This window comes from Meles meles, chromosome 17 (genome assembly GCF_922984935.1).
Source record: "Meles meles chromosome 17, mMelMel3.1 paternal haplotype, whole genome shotgun sequence".
NCBI lineage: Eukaryota > Metazoa > Chordata > Mammalia > Carnivora > Mustelidae > Meles > Meles meles.
Window position 1 is genome coordinate 48320693 of NC_060082.1, and position 21545 is coordinate 48342237.

At 39.4% G+C, this 21545-nt stretch overlaps 2 protein-coding genes across 5 annotated transcripts in view; one reads left to right on the plus strand and one right to left on the minus strand.

The window, feature by feature from the left end:
• Positions 1–6075, plus strand: part of LOC123928329 (influenza virus NS1A binding protein) — a 28792-nt gene extending 22717 nt beyond the window's left edge. For both annotated transcript variants that reach the window (XM_045983451.1, XM_045983450.1), the window contains exons 10-15: positions 212–436; positions 894–1015; positions 1111–1237; positions 1324–1455; positions 1617–1790; positions 3119–6075. In XM_045983451.1, coding sequence (XP_045839407.1) covers positions 212–436; positions 894–1015; positions 1111–1237; positions 1324–1455; positions 1617–1790; positions 3119–3372 — 1034 coding nt within the window. In that variant the 3' untranslated portion in view covers positions 3373–6075. The remainder of the gene's footprint in view (positions 1–211; positions 437–893; positions 1016–1110; positions 1238–1323; positions 1456–1616; positions 1791–3118) is intronic.
• Positions 6076–9876: 3801 nt separating this feature from the next.
• SWT1 (SWT1 RNA endoribonuclease homolog) overlaps positions 9877–21545 on the minus strand; it is a 105700-nt gene continuing 94031 nt past the window's right edge. For all 3 annotated transcript variants that reach the window (XM_045982791.1, XM_045982792.1, XM_045982793.1), the window contains exon 19: positions 9877–10837. In XM_045982791.1, coding sequence (XP_045838747.1) covers positions 10708–10837 — 130 coding nt within the window. In that variant the 3' untranslated portion in view covers positions 9877–10707. The remainder of the gene's footprint in view (positions 10838–21545) is intronic.

The window sequence follows — 21545 nt, forward strand, 5'->3', positions numbered from 1 at the left end:
CTTTGAATTACTTATTTTTAAAGAAGGAGTGTTGAGTGGAACGATTTAATAACTTTGAAAGTGACTGTGGAGAAAAAAACTCAGAAGCAACTAAATTTGGAAAACAATAGCAGATCATTCTGTGCTGGAATCTGGAGTCCAATTCAGGATCACGCAGGAAACCAAAAGTAACAATAACTGCATCTTAAACATAGAACTTTTGTGCTTACAGATAACACTTACTTGTGCCTGGCTGTGCTGGATGGTATATTCTGTGTAATTTTCCTTCATGGGCGGAACAGCCCACAGAGCTCACCAACGAGTACTCCAAAACTAATTAAAAGTTTAAGCTTTGAGATGCAACCAGATGAACTAATAGAAAAGCCCATGTCTCCCATGCAGTATGCACGGTCTGGTCTGGGGACAGCAGAGATGAATGGCAAGCTTATAGCAGCAGGTAAGAACAGAAGGATGAGTGTTTTCTTACTGAAAACTTTCAACTGCCTAAGCCTCTTAAGTGGACATTTGCGCTTGCTTGTGGCATGTGAAGTTTGGAAGACAGGGTTTGATACATGGCTTCTTCCTTGACATTCTACTTTCCCACATTTTAAAAAGACCAAGAAATAAAAAGTGTCAGGGTGTGAGTTAGTTCAGAACTTTATTTGTAGTCGTGCGTAGTTGTGTTTCTAATTCTTAAACTATAACGTAGCTGAATTATTGTCCTTATTTTCAAAGCAAGACTAAGCAATTTACTCATACTGATAAATGTTGTTAAAACATCAACTAATGGGGCCTCACTAAGTTTATGGATAAAATTCCTTTTCTCATTGTGCAGATTACTTAAATCCTTCTAGGCCAGGAACTCTGGTCCAGTTTAATATCTTACATATAAATCTTGATGATTCTTTTACCAGGTGGCTATAACAGAGAGGAGTGTCTTCGAACAGTCGAATGCTATGATCCACATACAGATCACTGGTCCTTTCTTGCTCCCATGAGAACACCAAGGGCTCGATTTCAAATGGCTGTACTCATGGTAAGTGCATTGTGTTGCAAGAAGAAGTAATCCGTATTCAGCTGTTCCTCATACTTCAGAATGGCAGAAATTCTGATCTCTCACTTTTGGTGCAGGGCCAACTCTATGTGGTAGGTGGATCGAATGGCCACTCAGATGACCTGAGTTGTGGAGAGATGTATGATCCAAGCATAGATGACTGGACTCCTGTTCCAGAATTGAGAACTAACCGTTGTAATGCAGGTAAAATTACTTTTCTTCTGGGATATTCAGTATTCAAATATGATAATTAAATTACCAATATATAACCTTATTTTATATTCACATAGGAGTATGTGCTCTGAATGGGAAATTATACATCGTTGGTGGCTCTGATCCATATGGTCAAAAAGGACTGAAAAACTGTGATGTATTTGATCCTGTAACAAAGTCATGGACAAGCTGTGCTCCTCTTAACATTCGTGAGTTGATTTTTTGTGTGTCCTGTTTTTTTGGTTTTTTGGGGTGTGTGTGTGTGTGTGTGTGTGTGTGTGTTTTAACTTCTGAATCAACAGTATATGTAGTGTACGACTTACAGTTTTGGGAGATAAAGTAATAATTTTGGCTCAACTTGATTTTATAGGTAGACACCAGGCTGCAGTCTGTGAGCTTGGTGGGTTTTTGTACATAATTGGAGGTGCAGAGTCTTGGAATTGCCTGAACACAGTAGAACGTTACAATCCTGAAAATAACACCTGGACTTTAATTGCACCCATGAATGTGGCTAGGCGAGGAGCTGGCGTAGCTGTTCTTGATGGTGAGTGTTGGGATTTGGAAAAGTGAGGAATAGGGAGTGACAACAGTTTCTTGTAAAATTGGAAGAATGTCAGTGATGACTATATACTTGTGTAAGTAGAACTCAGAAGCAGCCATCTTTGCCAATGCGATAGGGATTGTTTGTTTTTTAGAAGTCTTTTCTAATAGAGACTCAGTTCTTAATAATATAAATATATCAACACACTATCATCTTTTGATGAGTTCACTGAATGAAGTTCTAAGTCCTTTCGTTCCATAAACCATATGCAAAGTGTATCATCTTGGAGTTAGTTCCTTTAGAGCAAGAATTCAAAGAACTTGATTTGCAAAGCAAAAATAAATACCGACCATCTAGATTAGTCTTTTCTAATTGTCTACTCTCTAATTGGAAGCAATACTTAAGACCATTTTAACAGGTCTTTTGAAAGCATTAAACTTGGTTTTATATAGAAACAGCTTTCTTTTCACATCCATTTTATTGAGTTACATGTTTAATTATGTAATTATGAGTTTAGTTAGCCTTGTCTTGGGAATAAAGCAGAATCTTAGTTAAGCTTGTGGCTCAACTGCTGAAAGCACAGATGTGTAGACATGCCAGCAAGTAGCCTACTGGACCATAGCCTGCAGGCCACCCGACCCCCAGCCTTGTCAGTTCTTATATAAATACATAGATGCAGATAGGTTAAGTGACAGATGAGAAAATAACAATTTTTTTAAGTTACACAGTATTTAATGCTAAAATTTTATCTGTTTGAAAATAACTTACTAACTGTTCTGCATATATATTTGAAAATAAGTGATAACTTCTGGTCTGTTTCCAAGAAGTTTTTGTGCCAAAGTAATTTTATATAGCTGGAAAGCTCAAGAAAATGTTGTTATCTGAAATCTGCTTTTCTGTAAGTTTTGAATCTCATTTCTTAGGCACTAGACTAATACAAAATTTCGAGTGCACAAAACTACTCTGGCTTGCCACTAATTAGCTGCCTTTTTAGGGTGAATTATCCACCTTCTTTGTGCCTCATTTCATCTGTGAAATGGCAGTAATAGTAGCTACCACAAAGAATTATGGGAATTAACTTCAGTTAGATGCTACCCCTCTCCTTTTAAATTACCTGAGTTCCAGGTATGAATGGGTTTTTACCAATTTTGTTGCATTTGTATCCACAGCTCCTAGAGAGCGTTTGCCACATTAGTGAGGCAGTTAATGAGTACTTTCTACAGAATGAGCAGGCATTTCTACTAAGAACCACTGATTTTAGCAAAAAATAATTAAGTAGGCTTTTTTTTTCTTACTCTCTTTAGATTTACCTTGTTTCCTTTCTCTTTTAGGAAAATTGTTTGTAGGTGGTGGCTTTGATGGTTCTCATGCCATCAGTTGTGTAGAGATGTACGACCCAACGAGAAATGAATGGAAGATGATGCGAAACATGACTTCACCAAGGAGCAACGCTGGGATTGCGACTGTAGGGAGCACCATTTACGCAGTGGGTGGATTTGATGGCAATGAATTTCTGAATACGGTGGAAGTCTACAACCTTGAATCAAATGAGTGGAGCCCCTATACGAAGATTTTCCAGTTTTAACGAATTTAAGACCCTTTCAAACTAACAGGCTTAGTGATGTAATTGTGTTTAGTAGAGGTACACTTGTGAATAAGGAGGGTGGGTGGGTAATAGATGTTGCTGACAGCAACACAAAGCTTTTGCATATTGCATATTATTAAACATGCTGTACATTTTGTGTTTATTGGGAAAGGAATGCAAAGATGAAGGTCTGTTTTGTGTATTTTTAGGACTACTTTGGTTATTTTACTTTTTGGAAGTTAATATTGTAAAAGAATAAACCAAGACTTGATCAGGCATGTCATTTCAAGAAGTCCCCTCCTCCACATTTGTTTTTGCCAATTTGCACATTAAATGACTCTTCCCTCAAACATGTATAATGGGGCAAGGGGGTAGGGTTTAAGATCTAGACAGTTGGGTTTTTTAAAGGGCCCTTTTTCAATAACTGGAACACTCTATACAAAAGAGACTTATTTAACTAGATGACAATGACTATTTTTGTTTTTATTAAAAGAAAGCTGACATGCCTACCAAGATTTAATCTTTTATGATTGCCTTTTTATAACTTAACTTTTTATATTCTCAGCACAGGGCTTTACCTATTGAAGATAGGGCAGATTCAAATAACTGAAGCAGAGTGGCAGTCTTAAAGGATGCAGAGTAAGGTGTTTCTTTTGTATGCCCAGAATGCAAACGTCTAAGCTTTTGCCTCAGCTTTTTTTTTTTTTTTTTAAGAGACTGCAGTACCAATAGTTTATTTGAATGGAGTTAATGAATAGTAACGTAGCTGTGATTTTTATTTGAAACACTGATTTCAAGTATTCTGACTTCTTGAGGGTATATTTTATATAGCAAGACACTTAATATATAACAGTAAAGAACGGTGAAGTACTTTATTTTCTAAATAATTCCTGTCTTTATTTATCATTAACAATCCTAAATAGCGCCCTCGATTGTGAAAAAAATTAAAACTGTATTGGGTTTATGAATGCAGCCTTTATCAGGACTATGTTTTTGCTCAGTTTTTCTCTTCATATGGATAAATACTGGTTGGGGTGACTTTATGGAATGTGTAGTGCTACACATATAACTTATGGTGCCAAAATTAGCACATCCTAATGCTTGCTGCCAATGCAAACATATTAAAGGTACTTTGCAGGAAATCCTTGCACCATGGAATTAATATCCAAGTGTTGTTTGTGTACTCATTCATAACTTAAAAGTTTGGGGGACAGTTTTTTTCCCAGTAATGATGAGCTTAAGGTATTTGGGAAAACAGTCACCTGCCATGTCTGAAATAGAACTATGGTAAGATTTTTTTCTCAGAGAAGACAAACATGTAAGAATCTAATGAGCCAACTAGGACAAGATGACGACCAGTGGCTAACTTAGGTTAGAAAGAAAATTGTTCCACTGGTACTTAGACACCTTCTTTCATTTATTCCACAAAGCACCATCAAGAAAGCTCACCTGGTGGCTATGTAGTCGATGACTTTATTTATTGCTGGTTTGGTTCTGGATTAAAAGTAGGTTTGCAGATTTGAATTTGCCTCATAGGATGACTATTTTTTTAAATGGATCTGTATATGTTCTATTTAGCCCAAGGAAATAAAATATTAGTTGGGGATTCAGTAGTGAAATATTTGAAATTACTTCTTATTTCCTAAGTAGCATTAAGCAAATAATGGGTGTGAATACTCTGGGTCAGACTTTTTCTATATTATTGATGCCAAACAGGTAGTTTGGTGGTTAAAAGTATGTTTTTTAAGTATGTTAGAAGCTCCCATAAAGGGGGGGGTAGGGGAGTGCTCATTGACCATTTGTTTATATTTATTTCCATCTAAAAGGTAATGTTTTTCTAGAGGGAAGGAGAAAATATGGCATAGCCTCAACATAATTAAAAAAATGTTTTTACCATCAGTATGGGTTTTGGGGTAGTTTAGAAATAACCTTGGTAATAACTACCCTGTGATCAGTTATGAAAATGCCTAAAACGTACTAGATGACTAAAACAGTAGCAAAACTATAAAATACCTGCTTGAATTAATTTGTTATACTCACACATGAATTTTATTGTGACATTCAAGGTAGGGTTTTGATTTTTGGCTTCTAGTACGTCTTACATGCTTTCTCTTTCAACATGTTTTAGAATTCCTTATCTTTTTAGAGTGCTGTGAATTGTGTAAGACTTGATTCACAGACCTGTACCCCTGAAACAAATAATACATTATATGTTAAAGTTTTAAAAATAGAATTCCTTCTGTTTTAGAGGGAAAAACTGGATCTGGAAGTTTGATACAGTCCTACAGTCCTTGCTTAATACTCTAGGTGTGTACCCTGTGATTTCTCCAGATCTTAAAATTCTTAAAACGTAAGTAAGTAACAGAGAAAGAGTCCCTGGAGGATATTTCTGCAACTTTAGCGTTGCCTTTGGAAGAATACGAGATCATAAAAAATTTTGTCTTTATAATAATAGTCATTTATTTGTATCCTACTTGATTCTAAAAAAGGATTTGAAGAGTCTTTCATTAAAGGACTATAGATGTATTAACTGGGTGATTAAAAAAAAAAACATAAAGAAAAAGGGAAAAGCAAGGAAACATCAATGTATGTAGTAAAATGGTGGTTACCAGAGGATTGGGGTGGGGGGGTTGGAGAAGAGTGATGGTGTGTAAGGGTACAGACTTGTAATGAGTAATAAATAAACCTGAGATCTAATGTGCAGTATGATGAGTACAGATAATGTTATGCTATAATATGTAATGTGGTAAGTATCACTCCATGGCAGTCATGTTGCAGTATATAAATGCATCAAAGTAAGCTATACACCTTAAACTTAACACAGTGTTACATGTCACTTTTTTTAAATCTTTTTTTTTTTTTTAAATCAAGAAATAGGAAGCATCAGTAGGTTAACAAGGAATTCTCTGAAGCACTAGTTTCTTTCATAGTGAAACCAGAATGTGTTCTCAGTCGTAAAATGATGCACTGAGCAACAAGTTCTAGCACAATGGCCAACAGAATATTGAAACTTCATGATTAATAGCTCCATGTGTTCCTGGGGGTTGAAGAAGAGCAAGAAGCAAAAGCTCAGTTACTAAGTGTGTCTCGGGTTGATGCCTGGTGGGAATTTCAGAATCTAAAAAGGATATACGTCTGAATAGATGGCTACACATTTGCTCAAAGTGAGCAAAGGGAGTAGTTTTAGCCTGGGAAAAAGGCACACACAGTACCAACCTTGGAGGAAGGAAAGAAAGAAATGAGGGATGACACAAGATGAGCTGAATGAAATATACAGCAAGTTAGTAAGAGTTGCCAGATGAAAAGTTTGAAAGGCACCTACCAAACGTAACTAGTTCAGTAATTAGCAGGGCCAGCTATCCATTAAAGCTACTCCCAAATCAGAAGATCTCTAGATCTTATAATTGATACAATTGAAGTAGGTACCTCCTGCATTAAGCAAGTGTTTTGTCTCAAACAGGTGGTACTGAGTCTTTAAAGGTCCAGGCTTGAAAGAAAATGCCTGATAATGACTGGTACCCAGAATCAACAACAAAAAGTAAATGGGGAAAAGATTTAAACAAGACACTTTGCCAAATAAATGGATTCCAGGGGCGCCTGGGTGGCTCAGTGGGTTAAAGCCTCTGCCTTCGGCTCAGGTCATGATCTCAGGGTCCTGGGATCGAGCCCCGCATCAGGCTCTCTGCTCAGCAGGGAGCCTGCTTCCCCCTCTCTCTCTGCCTGCCTCTCTGTCTACTTGTGATCTCTGTCTGTCAAATAAAAATCTTTAAAAAATAAATAAATGGATTCCAATAAGCACATGAAAGATGCACACTGTCATAAACTGAGAAAATGTAGAGAATAGAACTACATACACAGCTATTAAAACACTATCAAATTCTGGTTGGGATGCAGATCAATTGCTGGCGGGAAAAAAACTAGAAGGTCACTTTGGGAAACTGGCAGTGTCCGACAAAATACCCTATGACACAGTAATCACTTACCTAGGTATTGACCCAAGTGAGATGAGAACCTGTTCACGCCAAAACCTGTATGTGATAAAGCGGCTTTATTCAGTCACCAACTCAAATAGCCTTCCAACTGCTGAATGGATAATTTGGTGCATCCGTGTAATGAAATACTACTTGGGAATGAAAAGGATGAAGTCTTGTGGAGCAGTGGAATTCGTATTTTAATCATGCTGGTGATGATGCAGTTGTGTTTTGGCAAAACTCAAAACTCTAGTTTAACCAAAGGGGCACCAAACCTTTAAAAACAAACAAACAAACTTGTTTTTATTAGTATGCAGGAGGAGGAGTAGAGGGAGAGGGACAAGCAGGCTCTGCTGAGCATGATGCCCCATGTGGGGCTCAGTACCAGGACCCTGAAATCACCACCTGAGCTGAAACCAAGAGTTAGTCGCTGAATTGCTTGAGCCACCCAGGTGCCCCCCAAAAGGTATCAAACCTTTAAAGGAAAAGGCTTTAAAAGGGGGACTAGGGGGGCGCCTGGGTGGCTCAGTGGGTTAAAGCCTCTGCCTTTCACTCAGGTCATGATCCCGGGGTCCTGGGATCGAGCCCCACATCGGGCTCTCTGCTTGGCGGGGAGCCTGCTTCCTCCTCTCTCTCTCTGCCTGCCTCTCGCTACTTGTGATCTCTATCTGTCAAATAAACTGGCCTTGCAAGGATTATATACCCGACCGAGCTAATGTAGTTTAACCCATAACCATCAGACTACAGTAGAATTGCAAAAGCTAAGGGAAGATTAGAACTAAAAGAATAACACGCTGACATCAAGTTTGTAGTTAGGGGCACTGAGCCACCTCACCTTATAGTTTTCACAGCTGGTAACTGTTCATATAACAGTTCAAATAACGTGTTATTTTCACCAGAGTGGGTTTTATTGGTAAAATAGCCAAAGAACCATTAACTGGGAGGCTGACTAGCCTGTCAATTCAGTCTAAACCAGAAAAGGGCGTGGCATCACTTAACAGAGAGTGGAAGATGTTGAGAAATCAAATACAGTCAGTGATGCCACGCTAGGGGGAGTTGTCAGAAAGTATGAACAAAGTGATCCCAGGTAGATCAAGACACCCATCTAAAGAAATCTGGGTCGACCCTGAAAGAGTGAAAAGATTTCCGTTCTCCCTGAAGGTGATGGTCAAAAGATAAAGGAAATAAGCTTCAGGTTTGTCCTTCAGGTGACAGGCAAAGACCACAACAGGAAACTGAAGTTGACCATCTGTGAAGTTCTAATCTGTGTCCCAAATTGCCTACTACAGGGACTAACAAAATCCCAGTAGGGCACGACACCCCAATTTTTACACCAGCATTCCTTTGGCCCAGAAAGCTGGAATTGCTGGGGTTGCTACACCCAAAGGATCCTCCTAATTCTCTCAGGAAGTGCATTATCTTTGGTGAAAGTAAACTGGAAAAGGCTAGTGAAAAATGGTGCCAGAAACTTGGCTGGGATAATCCTCATGATGTCCCTCATGAAGTTACTACAGACTCCTCACTAAGGCAAGGCCAAGGGCATTATGTAGAAAGCACTTACCCTGTGTGACTTTCCTCATCTGTCCCTACTGGCATGCTTAAGATGGCTTCTACCCAAAATCCAACAGGCATACATAATGAAGAATGGAGATTTTAGAACTGTTAGGTTCCTCTCCCAAGGACCTTCCACCAAAACAAACATGTGTTTTGCAAGGTAGAGTTTATGATCCTTCGGTCAACTGAGTTATCTCAATCCAGAGGGGGGATCCAGAAAAGAAAGAGGAAGGGAGAGGGAACCCTAAACTGCATTTTACTAGTGTATAACAGAAAAGTACAGTATAATAGTTAAAGTATAAAATTAAGATTAGATTAGATTAAAAAAAGTTACAATTAGAAAAAAAGGCAACAAAGAAACCTGACATTTCAAAGAAATAAAGCCTAAACATGTTTAAAAGAAAGTTTCTAAAAACAACAACAAAAAGACTAGGAAGTCAGAGGAAAATATCTTCACCTATCAGTAAAATGTTTAAAAATTTTTGAGCTTGAAATAATTGACAAATTACAAAGGAAAAGATACATAAACTAAGATAAAATCTATATGCACTTGTGAAAGTGTGCAGGAGAGAAATTTCCTAAAAATCACAACCAATGTTAAAAAGGTAAGAGGGAAAAAGGAGAGGGAGGCAACAGCAGAACCAAAACCGAGGGACCACCACCAGAAGCAGCTGACGGATAAAGATCTGAAAAAACTTCAGGGTGGAGGGGATGTTTTTTGCAGAGAGCGGAGATCCTCTGGAAGCTTCTCCCACAGGGCTCATATCCCTATCCCCAATGTCATTGGAGCCCCAGGTAGGGGTGCGGCTTCCGATGCAAACATACAGCTCAGTGTGGGTCCTGCAGAGACTGACTGTGAGCATCTTGGGTAGATTCTCTTTTACTGGAAAGGTTTGCTTTTATCATCATACCTTGTCATAGTTCAGAAACACAATTTGGAAGTAAAATAAAAAAGCAAAATCTTACTAAAAATAAAATTTATTGTTTTGTAAAAAATAAATTAATATCATAGAATAGCAAATTAGATTTAATCTAATGTATTAACAAAAGCATAATATACTCTAGTAAACAAGGATTTCCAGCTTACTCTATAACTAAGAAGTCAATTAAACACTTGGTTTAGCTAGAGGCAAATATGAATTCCCTGCCACCTACTCCCATAAATTCCCTGCTCCTTCACATTTAAGGGAAAAATCAGTATAGAGGTCTCCCCTGCTCTTCCCATTAGAAATGCACTGAAAAGTGACAAACCCAAGTACAAGCTGAAGTAAAAATTCTACTTACATTACCTTAGTGGAAGTGGAAGGGACATGTGTTACGTTCATCAGGTCTATAGGGAAGACAGTTTGATCATAAAACAGCCCAGGGTAAGATTTCATTGTGTGGCAGGGTGAGCATGGCCGTGTCCTAATTCTTTCTTGAGGTTTGGAAGTGTCTCTGGTCATGGACCCATGCTTAGGGTTGAGAGAGATGGGAATCCCCTGCCCCCAGGCCGTCCACAGATGCCAAAGTGGCTCCTGCCCTAAGATGATTAAAAAGATGGCTCTCCTTTCCTTAAGACAGACTGGCTCAGTGTCAGGAGTAGAGGTAGGGAAGTACTGTTAACTCCAATGAGTTGAGTCCATAGTTTATCCCACAATGGATGCATTTAGGCTTTTTAGAACAGCAATGAGATTTTCAGCAATAGGCAACCACTTTCTTGCACCTATGAGGCATTTTTTTACAAGTCTCTTGGGTTTGACTCAAAAGGCTGAAGGCTACTCTTGTTCCTGAAGACAAATGCAATTCCTTTGAAGTTACAGATCAGCATTTAGGTCCTATAGTTGAGCGTGTCTTCACACCATCCCCTGCTTTGGGCCTCCATATAGACAGAGGCACTGCACTGCTGCATGGAACATTCCATCTCAACCAGCTGGTGGCATCCAATGGTTAACTTTTCCCTAGGGGATAAAGAAATGTTAAATCACTGTAAGACAGCGAGTCAGATAAATGAAAAAGTATTAATACAAGAGGACAACACCGGGATTTGAAATACATTCTTTGATAGTTGAGAGTTATAGTTTCTCAGTACAGACAAAACAGCATGGGGGAGATAAGCACTTAGCACAGATTTCTCAGTCAACATGGAAAAGATCTTGGTACAATTCCTAGAATTCAGGACTCAGGGTTCCCATGGCAGACCTCCTGCAAACAAGCAAAGTTGGATGCTTAAAAATAGTCCTTTGTACGGTCTCTAAGGGACTTCTCCCAGCAGGAGGTGGGCTGATGATACAGTGTTCTAATCCAAAGAATAAGCAATGCTGTAGCCTAGATCACAGATTGTTGTCTTAACTAAAGAACAAGTCGCCTGGATGATACTAAGAGGGTGCGCCTCCTGGCAGAAGCAGATAATGGAGAAGAGATAGCAAGTGGACAGAGCTTCCGCTCTTAAAAAGAACGGCTAAATTAACAAATGAGTACTAGCTAATTACTCTGAGCCAGAGGCAGGGAAGCAGGGAGCAATGCCTATTATACGCCATGCCAACTCAGAGTTTTATCCCTAAGCCTAGCCTGTCTCTCAGAGGCTGACTTGGGCCTACAAACTACGGACGTGTAAGTCATCAGAGCAGCAACCCACCACATCTGATGTCTGGAGTCCAAATCTCATGGAAACCTATTTAAATCTCCTGGGAGATGGTCTATATAAGCTCACGAAGAATAACCAGTGAAAGCGTCTGGCGTATCAGGTGTTGGAGAAATGGCAGGTTTTTAAATGTAAATTACACTGTTATTAGTGTCTTGGCTTCTAAGATGCTCTGGCCATCTCCACTGTGTTGGGGAGGACCACTAGCCACCTCTCTCCGCGAGACGTAGTAGTGACAGCAATAAGAAATACACCGTATTTTGAGCAGCCTCACTTCCTCAAGATGTGTGGTTTCTCTGACACTGATTAAAAGCTGACTTTTGGTTTTGTGTTGCTCTAGTCCTATTTCCTATATTTACAGTGCTTACAACTAATGTTATGTTGCCATCAATTCTTCCTAACTACTCGGAAAATGATTTTTGGAAGACCCTAAGAGATCCCCAAATAGGAGAGATGTTGTAAAACAAATATCCGTTGTAGATTTTCTTCTTGTCCCGAGAATCTTAGAAAAACTGCATGAAATACTATCTTAGTTTTCTCATAACTTATCTAACATAAGTAAGTTTTCTCATAAACTTAAAAATGAAACAAAAAGGGCCCATTCCTGCTCTTGGTGATTTATTCCACATGGGGGTAAAAAAAACCCTTTACAACTGGACTTTGAATCTATTTCTGTGTCTTGTCTTCTTTCTTTCTTCCCCTCCTCTCACAGTTTAGAAGCGAGCTCTGTCTCCTCTTTTCATCCTACTGGCATCTGGTTTCTTCGTGTGTGTGAGTCAGCATTCTCACAGGGGATTATCACCTACAGATTCTCTCTTCTGCAGCAAGTTGTCATTGTTGACGGAGGAAAGTAGCACGTGTTTTTCATCGTGTACGCTTGGTCTCTACTGTATTAAGAGAGGAATTCTTAAGTTCCTTATCCCCAGGGCTTTTATGTAGAATGGCAGATGGGGGTGCACCTTAGTGCCTTTGCATAATATTCTGCAGCATTTCTGGTTGAGTCATATCATGTTGGCTTTCACCAAGTTGTGAGAGTACACACAATTCTGAGAGGTAGCCCATTTCATCTCTCTGAATTTCTAGAGAGTTCTTCCTTGGACCGAAAACGAAAACAAAAACAAAAACAAACACAAAACAACCATTCTCTGACATGAGTAGCCTAAATTTAAAAAAAGACTCATTATCTCAGAGTACAAATATTTTATGTCTCATAGTGATCCTATTTCTCTTTTGCAAACTAAACAATCCCAACTCCTACTCTGTTCTGGAAGAGAGCTCAAGACTGGAATTTGCCTCTAGTTCTGTAATTCTATGTGGCTCAAGAGATTTCTACAAAACTGCCAGTTTCTCTGAATTGTCCTATTATGGGTATCAAACGCGCCTTGCCCAAATCTCAGATAGATCAAAATAAACTGGAAATTTGAGCAAACCAATTTAAAAATAATTTTATTGGTTATTGATTCATGTCCATGGCTACTTTTGTCAAAATGGCATGGCAGTAGTGAACTTAAAGGATCTAATGACTGTTTTTCCAAAATTCTTTCTAGGTTCAAGAAGAAAGTCTACAATGGATATTTGTTTTACAAATCTCTGAACTTTTCTATTTAGTTGCAGTGTATATCTCAAATGAAGGAAAATGGAATACAATGTAATGCTAATATAAAAATAGCATAACAGCTAACAGCATATTCAATGGTAAAGACGTAAAACTTTCCCCCTAAAATTGTGAACAAGACAAGGATGCCCACATATCACCACTTCTACTCAATACTGTACTGGAAATTCTAGCCAGAGCAATTAGGCACAAAAAACAAATAATAATAAACATACAAATTATAATCAAAGAGGTAAAATTATCCCTATTTATAGATACTAAAGAAACCACAAAATACCTGTTAGAATAAACTAATTCAATCAACAAACAAAAAATCAATTGCATTTTCTTTTAAAAAAAAAAAAAGATTTATTTATTTATTTTATTGAGAGAGCAAGAGCAAATGGGGAAGGGGGACAAGGAGAGAGAGACTCTCAAGCTGACTCTGCACTGAGTGCAGAGCCCCACACAGGGCTCAAGCATACCACCCTGAGATCAAGACTTGAGCCAAAACCAAGAGTCAGATGCATAACTGACTGAGCCACCCAGGCACCCTAGCTGCGTTTCCATACACTAGAAATGGACACTTAGAAAAGGAAATGAAGGAAACAATTCCATTTACAATAGCATGAAAAAAAGTAAAACACTTAGAAATAACTTCAAAGAGGCACAAGACTTGTACACTAAAACCCATAAAACATTGCCAAAAGAAATTAAAGACCTAAACTAGTGGCATACCATGCTTATGGAGTGGAAGACAATGATAATCCTCCCCAAGGCGATCTACACAGCCAACAAAACCCTCATCAAACTCCCAATCTTTTTTTACAAAAATTGATCCAAATATTCACATAGAATTGCAAGGGACCCCAAATAGTCAAATCTTGAAAAACAATGTTTAGAGGACTCACACTTCCCAATTTTGAAAACTCAAAATATAAAGCAACTTTAATCAAAACAGTGGTACTGGCATACAGACTACAGACCAAAGGAACAAACTTAAAACCCAGAAATAAATCTCACATACATGGTCGACTGATTTTCAACAAGGCTGCCAAGATCACATTCAATGGGGAAAAAAATTCTTTTTTTCTCTTCAACATTTGGTGCTAGGACAACTTGATATCCACAAGCAAATGAACAAAGTCAGACCCCGTACCTCACATCATATACAAAAATTAACTCAATAATGCATCAATGACCTAACTGTAAGAGCTAAACAATAAAATTCTAGAAACATTCATGAGTTTAGCTTTGGCAGTGGACTCTTAGATATGATGCCAAAAGTCCCAGAAATACAAAAACAAAACAAAACAAAAAACCCACATAAATTGGACTTAAACAAAATTAAAAACTTTGGGTCCCTGGGTGGCTCAGTTGGTTGGGTGACTACCTTCAGCTCGGATGATGATCCTGGAGTCCGAGGATCGAGTCCCACGTCAGGCTCCCTGCTCAGCGGGGAGCCTGCTTCTCCCTCTGGCCCTCCCCGCCATGCTCTCTCTCTTTCTCAAATAAATAAAATCTTTAAAAAAATTAAGAACTTTTGTGTATTCAAAAGAGAATGTATAGAGAGAAAGTATTTGCAAATTATCTATCTGATGGGGTCTAATACCCAGAACATGTAACATGTCAAGCTGCCAGGTACCACGGTGGTTAATAAGGACAATAAGCCAAACTGAAAGTAAAATCAACTTTTTTCATTTACTGTGACACTGCAAACAAGAGACCAAGTTAAAGGTGCCGGTGCCCTAGTGCTCCATATTTTTTTTACAGAATGGCACTGGGTTAGGGCCAGATGATGTACAGTGCAGACAGGGGACATCATCTCATTGCTGAGGATCCCAAAACTAAGGCTCCTATGTCTTCATGGACCCAGGGGACTGAGAGGTGGGGGTCTTCGTTCATTCCAGCTGCTATAACAAAATACCAAGAGTGGGAGGCTTATAAACAACAAAAATTAATTTCTCACAGTTCTGGAGACTGGAAGCCCAAGATCAAGGCACCACCAGGGTCACATTCTGGTGAGAGCCCTCTTTTATGAGAGCATTAACTCCATTCATGAGGCTCAACCCTCATGACCTAATCACCTCCCAAAGGCCCCACCTTCTAAGACCATCACATTGGGCAACAGGATGTCAACATATGAATTTGGGAATGACACAAACATTCAGAACATAGCAAAGGAAATAGGAATAGAAACCCACTGGGTCAGAGAGGAGAAAAATACCTCGGCCAAGGCCTCCAAAAAATTCTCAGAAGTGCCTGAGAGATGTCTCAGCCAAAGCCCCCAGTAAGGACGCCACCAAATGGAAGTTGCTGGGCTAGGATTGCAGATACGCATGCAAGCTCAGGGGCAGGGGGCCTGGGCTTTGCCCGTAACTCCCTCCAGAAAAGTGCCATACCCTGGCTGTGTGCCAAATCTGGAATGGGGACCGCAGCTTTTTCCCCAGGGGAGCCCACCAGACAGAGCCTTGGAAGCACCTCGTGTCAGGCCTGGAAGGTCACACATAGGATTCTGGCTTGGAGCCAGACTCCTCAGAAAGACTTCTTATAACTCAACAGCAGCAAGAAAATGGCCCACTGAAAAATGGGCAAAGGACTTGCATAGACATTTCTCCAAAGACAGACAAAACAGCCAATAAGCACACGGAAAGACGCTCCACATCATCAGAACTTAGGGAAATACAAATCACAATCATAACGAGCTCACACTTCACACTCATTTGGACACCTGTCATCAAAAAAATAAATAAATAAAAGAAATAAATTTTGTGACGGATCCAGAAAAACTGGAATCCTCATCTATTGCTCGCGGGAAGGTAAAATAGTGCAGCTACCAGGGGAAAAAGGCAGTAGTTCCTCAACAAGTTAAATGCAGAATTCCACTCTCAGGTACATCCCCCCCTCCCCCAATCTGAAGGAACTGGAAGAATGCAAATGCTTGTATGCAAACAGCAACACTTCACAACAGTCCAAAAGTGAACACAATCCCAGTGTCCATCAACAGACGAGTGGAGAAACACACAAGGGAGTCTCACTGGGCCAGGAAAGCAGCGAAAATACTGACACATGCTACAATGTAGATGACCCTCAAAACTATCAGGCAAAGTCACAGAAACCAGATACAAAAGGTCACGCATTGTAGGATTCTATTTATAAGAGACATTCAAAATAGACAAATCCACAGAGAGAAAGCCGATGAGCGGTTGCCAGGGTCTGGGGGAAGGGAGGAAGGTGGAATAACGGCTTGCCGGGCATCAAACTTTCCTCTGGGGCTATGCGGATGTCTCAGGACCAAGAGAGAGGACTTGTACAAGAGAGTGAATGCACTAAATACCCCTAAATGGTACACCTTATAATGGTTAATTCTTTAACGCAACTTTTATCTCAATTTAAAAAAGAAAAAAGTGCCTACGTTTATTTTGTAGTAACTTCTGTCATAAATAATGAGTCGGGGCGCCTGGGTGGCTCAGTGGGTTAAGCATCTGCCTTCAGCTCAGGTCATGATGCCAGAGTCCTGGGATCGAGCCCCGCATCGTGTTCCCTGCTCAGTGGAGAGCCTGCTTCCCCCTCTCCCTCGGCCTGCCTCTCTGCTTACTTGTGCTCTCTTATCTCTCTGTCAAGTAAATAAATTTTTTTAAAAATGAGTCGAATTTACAGCAAACTATTACTGCTACCTACAGACACAGAAAAATACAGTCTTTCTCTTCTAATTAAAGCAGAAGCATCAAAGGGCTAAATGTAGTTTGCAGATTACTTTTCTCCATGGCTTTTTTCTGTCTAAGGCTTCTTGGACAGACCAGGTCATTCATTTAATGCAAGGATTCGCCAACTGGAATGTTCTCTGCAGGCATGGACAACACAGATGGCTGGGCTCCACCCTCCAGAGTTTCTGACACAGAAGGTTCAGGATAGAGCCTTCGAGTCTGCATTTCTTCCAAGTCCCCAGATGCTGCTGATACTCGGGTCCAGGAACCACAAGGAAGTGAACTACAACTCTAAGGTAATCTAGAAGATACTACCACGGAGTTGATTCCTGGTATCAGAAAGCAGTCATTCCCAAAAGCACCTGCCCCAAGGAAAAGCAAACACTTCTGACTCACAGGCTGGGTTAGGCAGCATAGTGTCTGGATGTTACTTCAGGATGCTGATGTCAGAACCAAATTGCATTTCAGACAGAAAAAAGTGACCTTCGAGATGCCTCGTCCACATGCTAGAACACACGGTTCCAGCGCTCTCAAGACAAAGAAAGCAAATTGCAGGCTGCGGCTACCTTATTTCTCATCTATATGGAAGTGATCACCCAGGATACTTGTTTGGTCATCTATTTGATTATCTTATTAATTTACCATCCTGGATATTCTAGGCCAGCTCCTCGTCTGCTCAGAGTAAGTGGCGGCACAAGCACAAAAGCCCTCTGGAAAATTCTACAAACTACAGAAGACAAAACATGCACTTATTTATAGACATAAACACCAAGGTTCTCTGCTGGGTCTTGGAATTCAACATCCGATCAAAGCTACTTGCATTCTGAAACCTTATTTCCTTACTTTATCAGAACCTATGAGATAGTTTTCTGTTCTTGAGCTATTGAATTATTTGTCTGTTGCAATAACTGTGGTGGTGGGCACATCAACAGTCTCCTCCTTCACCACAAACATTTTAAAAATAAAAATTTTTTTAAAAGCCAGATTAGTACATTCAGACAACATAAGTAATCATCCTCCTCAGCATTCCCCAAAGTGTCCGCTGTCTGCAAGTTAAGTTACTCTTCCGTTTTCATCTCTGTGTCCCAGAAAAACTCTGCCACCTTTCCTCTGGTGCATCTGGCCCTGTGTCTAGTATGAGCCACAGAAACCAAAAGGACCTTTTTCATTCGGCAGCTTATTTGAAAACCACGAGCCGCAGAGCACACCTGAGGCAAGTCTGAGAGCTACTGGTCTTTACGGAGACAGCACATAATTTCAAAACAAACAACAGAGCAACAAATCTAAAAGCTCTTCGCCAGAAGCCTTCTAAGTAGCCATCACCACTTTTCTATGTATTCAAGATATTAGATATATTTCATCTCTCTTCAAAAATCATCCTTTTGGGTATAAGAGGGAGCTTTTTTTTTTTTTTTTTAAAGAGGGAGCTTATTAATTGACATCCCTGGCAAAATAAGTGATCAGACAAAGAAGAAAAAGCCAACTACAACTACTTCAAATCTGAATATTCAACTTTGACCCCAGTACCGCCCCATTAAAAAAAACTCCCAACTGTTCCAACAGTAAAGTGAAGTCAAAATCATTTTAGACATCTGATTGGAACCATCCTGCAAGGGACTCTGCCTTCCAAGTTATCCACAGTGAACTTTCTCTACCTTCACAAATATGGCTAAGGTTGGGATGCCTGGGTGGCTCGGTTGGTTAAGTGCCCAACTCAAAAATATTGGCCAAGATTGACAACATTATATATTTTAAGTTTTAATTTTAATTCCAGTTAGCTAACCTACAGTGTAATATTAGTTTCAGATGAACAATTTAATGATTCAACACTTCCATACATCACCCAGTGCTCATCACAGCAAGTGCCCTCCTTCGTCCCCATTTCAGCCATCCTCCCACCCACCTCCCCTCTGGTGACCATCAGTTTGTCCTCTCTAGGCAAGAGTCTGTTTCTTGGTTTGCCTCTCTCTTTTTCCCTTTGCTCATTTGTTTTTTTAAATTCCACATATGAGTGAAATCATATGGTATTTGTCTTTGTTTGATTTATTTCACTTAGCCTTAATATACTCTCTAGCTTCATCCATGGCATTGCAAATGACAAAATTTCACTCTTCTTGATGGCTGAGTAATATTCCATTGTGGTGTTCCATTCCATTATCTGTTCTTCTATTGATGGGCACTGAGGCTGCTTCCACAACTTCGCTATTGTAAATAATGCTGCAATAAACATAGGGGTGCATGTATCCTTCCTTTGAATTAGTGACCTCGTATTCTTTGGGTAAATACCCAGTAGTGCGATTACTGGATCATACAGTAGTTTTATTTTTAACTGTTTGAGGAATCTCCATACTGTTTTCCACAGTGCCTGAACTAGTTTGCATTCCAACCAACAGTGCACGAATGTTCTTTTTTTCCACATCCTCATCAACACCTGATTTGTTTCTTCTATTTTTTATTTTAGCCATTCTGACAGTTGAGGTGGTAACTTGTAGTTTTGATTTACATTTCCCTGAGTGATGCTGAGCATCTTTTCATGTGTTTGATGGCCACCTGTATGTCTTCTCTGGAGAAATGTCTGTTCATTTCTTCTGCCCATCTTTCAATTGGATTATTTGGGGTGGGGGTATTAAGTTTTATAAGTTCTTTATATATTTTGGATACTAACACTTTATTGGATATGTCATTTGCAAATATTTTATCCCATTCAGTAGGCTGCCTTCCAGTTTTGTTGATTGCTTCTTTTGCTGTCAGAATCTTATTTTGATGTCATCCCAATAATTTATTTTTCCGTTTGTTTCCCTTGCCTCAGGAGACATATCTAGAAACATTTGCTAAGGTCAATGTCAGAGAAATTACTGCCTGTGTTCTCTTCTCAGATATTTATGGTTTCCTATCTCAATTTAGGTCTTTAATCCATTTTCAATTCATTTTTATGTATGGTGTAAGAAAGTGGTCCAGTTTTCCCAACACCATCTGTTGATGAGACTTTTTCCCACTGCACATTCTTTCCTGCTTTCTTGAAGAGTAATTGAACATATAGCTGTAGGTTCATTTCTGGGTTTTCTATTCTGTTCCATTGGTTTATGTGTCTGTTTCTGTGCTGGTACCATACTGTCTTAATCACTACAGCTTTGTGATGTACCTTGAAGTCCAAAACTGATTCTCCAGCTTTGCTGTGCTTTTTCAAGATTGCTTTGGTTATTTGGAGTCTTTTGTGCTTCCATAGAAATTTTGTTTGTTCTAACTCTGTGAAAAATGCTCTTGGTATTTTGTTAGGGATTGCGTTAAAAGTGTAGACTGCTTTGGGTAATATAGACACTTGAACAACATCATACCAGTCCATTAGCATGGAGTGTCTTTCCATTTCTTTGTGTCATCTTCACTTTCTTTCACCGGTGTTGTATAGTTTTCAGAGTACAGGTCTTTTACCTCTTTGGTTAGGTTTATTCCTTATGGTTTTGGTGCAACTGTAAATGGGATTATTTTCTTAATTTCTCTTTCTACTGTTTCCTTATTAGTGTACAGAAATGCAACAGATTTCTGTATATTGATTTTATATCCTATGACTTTGCTGAATTTACTTACTAGTTCTAGTAGTTTTTTGGTGGAATCTTCAGGTTTTTCTACATATAGTGAAAATCTGGCCTCTTCCTTGCTGATTTAGATGCCTTTTATCTCTTTTTGTTGTCTGGCTGCTGTGGCTAGGACTTCCAGTACGATGTACTGTATTTAATAAAAGTGCCTTGTTCCTGGGGCACCTGGGTGACTCAGTCGGTTAAGCAGCTGCCCTCAGCCCAGGTCATGATCTTGGGGTCCTGGGATGGAGGCCAGCATCTGGCTCCCCATCCCCCTCTGCCTGCTCATCCTTGAGTGCCCTCTCTCTCTCTCTCAAATAAATAAAATCTTCTAAAAAAAGTGTCTTGTTCCTGACCTCAGGGGTAAAGCTCTCAGTTTCTCCTCAACTGAGGATGATATTAGCTGTAGTATTTCACAGATAGCCTTTATTATGTTGAGGTATGGTCCCTCTAAACCTACTTGGTTGAAAGTTTTTATCATGAATGGACGTCAACTTTGTCAACTGCTTTTTCTGTGTTTATTGAAATAACCACATGGTTCTTATCCTTTCTCTTACTGATGTGATATATTAAGTTGATTTGCAAATATTAAACTACTCTCACAACCCAGGAATAAATCTCATGTGATCATGGTGAATGAGTTTTTTTAATGTATTGTTGAGTTTGATAGATGCTATTTTATTTATTTATGCATATATGTATGTATGTATGTATTTGGTGGGGGGCAGAGAGAGAGAGTGAGGGGTGGGCAGGGGGAGAGAGAGAATCTTAAGCAGGCTCCATGCCCAGCACAGAGCCCAACGTGGGACTCGATTTCATCACAATGAGATCATGACTTTAACGGAAATCAAGAGTTGGGCGTTTAACCAACTAAGCCCCACAGGTGCCCCAACAGATGTTATATTTTTGACACAAATCTCTTGTACACAAACCTTTTAATGTGGCCTATCTGTAAAGATCCATAATAGAGTATAACTGATGGACAGTCTGAAGATTAAGGTAAAAAAATCATTTTCAGCCCCAGCTACTACAGACTATGCATGCCCAATGGTTTTAGATTTTCTTGGAAAACTTAATCTAGTGAGTAAGTGAGCTTTTATGGCTGTACTTAGTAACATTTGTGCATAATTTGGGGTCTTCAACAATTTT